This window comes from Haemaphysalis longicornis, unplaced genomic scaffold (assembly GCF_048455015.1).
Source record: "Haemaphysalis longicornis isolate Haplotype H1 unplaced genomic scaffold, Haemaphysalis longicornis Haplotype H1 scaffold_6, whole genome shotgun sequence".
Taxonomy (NCBI): Eukaryota; Metazoa; Arthropoda; class Arachnida; order Ixodida; family Ixodidae; genus Haemaphysalis; species Haemaphysalis longicornis.
Window position 1 is genome coordinate 188319100 of NW_027526407.1, and position 4011 is coordinate 188323110.

At 52.7% G+C, this 4011-nt stretch overlaps 1 protein-coding gene across 1 annotated transcript; it reads left to right on the forward strand.

The window, feature by feature from the left end:
* Positions 1 to 852: 852 nt before the first annotated feature.
* On the forward strand, positions 853 to 3521 carry LOC144143405 (uncharacterized). Its single transcript, XM_077675165.1, has 5 exons — positions 853 to 952; positions 1400 to 1697; positions 2134 to 3125; positions 3270 to 3364; positions 3513 to 3521. The coding sequence occupies exons 1-5, from the start codon at positions 853 to 855 to the stop codon at positions 3519 to 3521; spliced, it is 1494 nt and encodes a 497-aa protein (XP_077531291.1).
* Positions 3522 to 4011: the final 490 nt, after the last annotated feature.

The following is a 4011-nucleotide window of genomic DNA, read 5'->3' on the forward strand; positions in this document are numbered from 1 at the left end:
CCCTTCAGGGTCCACGCAAAACGGCTCAACCTGGGTCAGTGTAGCTTAAGCTACAATATTCGAATGACGTCGGATGGCCCTGCCGCCGTGGCTGCAAGGCTGAGCTAAAGCGACACCGGATGTCTCTTTACACTCTAAGAAGTCCCCGTACGGCATTTTCACCATAATTCTCTTGAATGACCTATCGAAGTGGCTTAGTGTGCCAAGTCGGCGAATGTTATATTCGAGAATTCAAATTGAGTAAAATGAGACGTCTGCGCTGGGACATTGCCAGGTGCGAAACGTCACGTCTTGGGTGTTGTTAAGAATTCCTCCGTTCTCGGAAGGCGTGTCTAAAGTTTACACATCGCTGACGGGGAAGAGCTCGGGAGGACCTTGAGGCCCCGGATCAAGTAACCGAAGACGAGGATCGGAACGAAAAGCGGCCGCTGTTTACACCATGCGGCGCATCCGACACCATGCCACTGACCCCGGACGGTGCGGCGCCAGCGAGCGACGTGTGTTTATGTGTGTGCGCGCTTGCAGACGAACCGACGCCAACCATCGCCACTTGAGGCACCGAGACTCTCCTCTTTGTTCGTGCCCTTACCCTCTTTCTGTAGCGTATACCTGTGCGTATAATAAACAGTTCTTCAAGTGAACCCCAAACTGTTCGCATCGTTCCTTGGAGATCTCCTGCGCGCGCGGCACCAGACGCCCCGTTAAGTTACGCGCAGTCGAGCGGGAACTCGCTAATATCTAAATGCAAGTTCACGCCTGCGGTTTTCCGTACTGTTTTCGACAAAGAAAACACTACTCAACACTTTGGTGCCGAAACCCGGGAGAAGTCGACCAAGCGACACCGAGAGCATCATGGATCGACTCCAGAGAAAGCAAGCAGCAATTCGCAACAGCATCGACAAGACCCTTGCAACCGCCAACGAGCTACTGCAAGCGTCACCAGCAGCGATCGGTGAGCTGGAAGAATTGTTTGACTTGCTTATCCAACAATATGAAGAGCTTAGAGTAGCTAACGAGAACGTCGAAAAGAAGATAGACATCGACCAGCTTGATGAAGAATTGGCCAGCTGTAGTGCGTACGGCACAAAAATAAGCTCGATGAAAACAATCCTCAAAAGAGCTATCAAAATGGGAAGAGCTAGCGACATTGCCCCGGCGTTTTCATCGCAAGTTAACACCAGTTCAACGAGCAACACACCGTCCTCGGCTCCCGCGTCAAGTACGACGTCGTTTCAATCACGAGAGGCAACCACCAGACTTCCGAAGCTCGAAATTGCGAAATTCAACGGAGAGCTGCGCTCATGGCCGAAATTCTGGAACGAATTCGAGTCGACAATCCACAAGAATTCAGCGCTTCCAGCCATTGACAAATTTAAGTATCTCTCAAGCTATCTGACAGGACGAGCTGCCGCTGCAATCGAAGGCCTTACGTTGACAGACAGAAACTACGAGATCGCGGTCAAAACCCTTTTGGAGAGGTTCGGCAAAGATGAAGTGATCATCGAGGATCATATGTCGCGGTTGCTGTCGATTCGACCCGTGCTGAACGTCGAGGAAACAGGGAGGCTGAGGATGCTGTACGATGAAATTCAGGCTGGTGTCCGAAGTTTGGAGGCGTTGGGCGTGCCGCCGAGCGGCTACGGAGTGCTGCTGCTCACGGTCCTCCGAAAGAGCATTCCAAAGGAGCTTCGCTTGGAGTACTGTCGCAGGAAGACAGCTCGCAGTGATGGAACCGAGGATGAGCTACTGAGTGTTCTAGACTTCCTGCGAAATGAAATCGAGAGCAGAGAGAGAGCAGAGTACGGTACTTGTCGGTTTCAAGAGTCTCATTCGCCACGAAACAAACAGAACCGCATGGGAAACGACCAAAAGCAGGCATCGTCGTCAGTCCTGTCAGCGTTCGCGGATAAGAAGGAAAATGCATGCGCCTTTTGCAAAGCACGTGATCACCTGACAGCCGACTGCCAGGCGGGTGTTTCTCTCGAACAAAAGAGCAACACTGAAACAAGAGAGACGTTGCTTCAAATGCACCAAACGAAACCATCGAGCAGCTGAATGTCGTACGGCAAAATGGCTCACTTGCGCGAAGTGCTCAGCTCGACACGCCACTGCTCTTTGCGGCCTCAACAACAGACCCGCCCAGGAACCATCGAGCCAGGTTGCGGCCCCGCCAGCGCCTGCCGCAGAGTCGTCACTTCAGGTGGCAGCGACGGTTGGCGCTGTCCGCATTATGCTGCAAACTGCTCAAGTTTGGGCAGAGGGACCTCACGAGCGATCCAAAGTGAGGCTCCTTCTAGACGGCGGAAGTCAGCGCACATTTGTGAAACAAGAACTATCGCGACGGCTAAAACTCCGCGTCCTGGGAGAGGAAAAACTGACAATTATGACCTTTGGCAACGAGAGGCCCACTGATCAAAGAAAATGCCGCCGCGTCGAGCTGTGGCTGCGCAACCAACACAGCGGAAACGAAGTCCGAGTGGAAGCGTTGGAGGTCCCTCTTATTTGCTGCGACGTGATACCAGCTCCTGAGATGACCACCGTGGCATACCTTAATGAACAAGGAATGGAGGTCGCCGACTGCTCGGTCGATGGGTCCCGTCTCGACGAAGTAGGACTCCTCCTAGGAGCCGATTATTACTGGGAGGTGGCCACCGGTAACATCAAGCGCCTACAAAGCGGGCTCGTCGCCGTGGAGACGGTTTTCGGATGGACGTTGCAGGGAACAGCGTCAACTTCGTCATCCGCTGTCGCCTATCACGCCAGCATTGGGGTCTTGCGCGTAACAGTAAGCGCCGAGCTGGATGACGACAATCTTTCCAAGCAGCTAAAATCATTCTGGGAGCTGGAGCACATAGGCATTACGGACAAGCCAGATAACACCCACACCGAGAAGCAAGTGCTACAGGACTTCAAAGAAAACGTCGCTTACAAGGACGTTCGCTACTGCGTTGCCCTTCCCTGGCAAGAAAACATACACGAGCTTGCGGATAACAAGACGGCGGCTCTTGCGAGGCTCTCCTCTCTGACTACAAAGCTTTTGCGCAGTGAAAGCACGGCTGAGGCCTACGACAGGGCGATGCGGGACTACCTCCTTACCGGACACGCTGAGGAAGTTCCCGAAGCGGGTGAGTCCCCGAGGGGGCCTGTTTATTACATGCCGCATCGCGGCGTAACGCGCCCGAGCAGTGAAACTACCAAATTAAGAGTAGTTTTTGATGCTTCGTCAAGCGCACCAGGTCAGCGGTCTTTGAATGAGGTACTATCTGCAGGGCCGAACATAAATCCGAACCTGTCGGATATCCTCATTAGGTTCAGGATGCACAATGTGGCCATCATGGCTGACATTGAGAAGGCCTTTCTCCAGGTTGGGCTTGCGGAAATGGATCGCGATGCACTACGCTTCCTTTGGTACGAAAGCGCTCCCAGACGGGGAGAAGTTCTTCCTCCGATCAAGGAGTATCGAATGACAAGAGTGCCCTTTGGAGTTACCTCTAGTCCATTTCTGCTCGCAGCTACCTTAAAGCACCATCTCGACTCTGTGCATAACTTGTTTCCTGCAACATCAGAGATGCTACGTGACCACTTGTACGTGGACGATTTTGTAACGGGAGCTGACAACCTGGAGGAGGCGGAAAAGATTTGTCGAGAATCACAGGAAATCATGCAGCTAGCTGGCATGAACCTCCGTAAATGGAAATCGAACGAATTCAAGCTCGAAGAGGCATTGTCGGAAACAGATCGAACCGAAAGCGGATTTTCCGACGTGACGATGACAAAAATTCTTGGAGTCGAGTGGAGGCCAGAAAGTGACGATTTTGTGTTTGAGATGAACACGCTGATTGACTTTTTGAGCAAGCGACAGAACACGAAGCGATTTCTCCTGCAGGCATCTGCACGCGTGTTTGACCCCTTTGGCTTCCTCGCGCCAATTTCGACTACTGCGAAAGTAATGTTTCAGAGCCTGTGGGAACGAGGGACAGACTGGGACGAAAGTCTCCCGCTCGATATAGC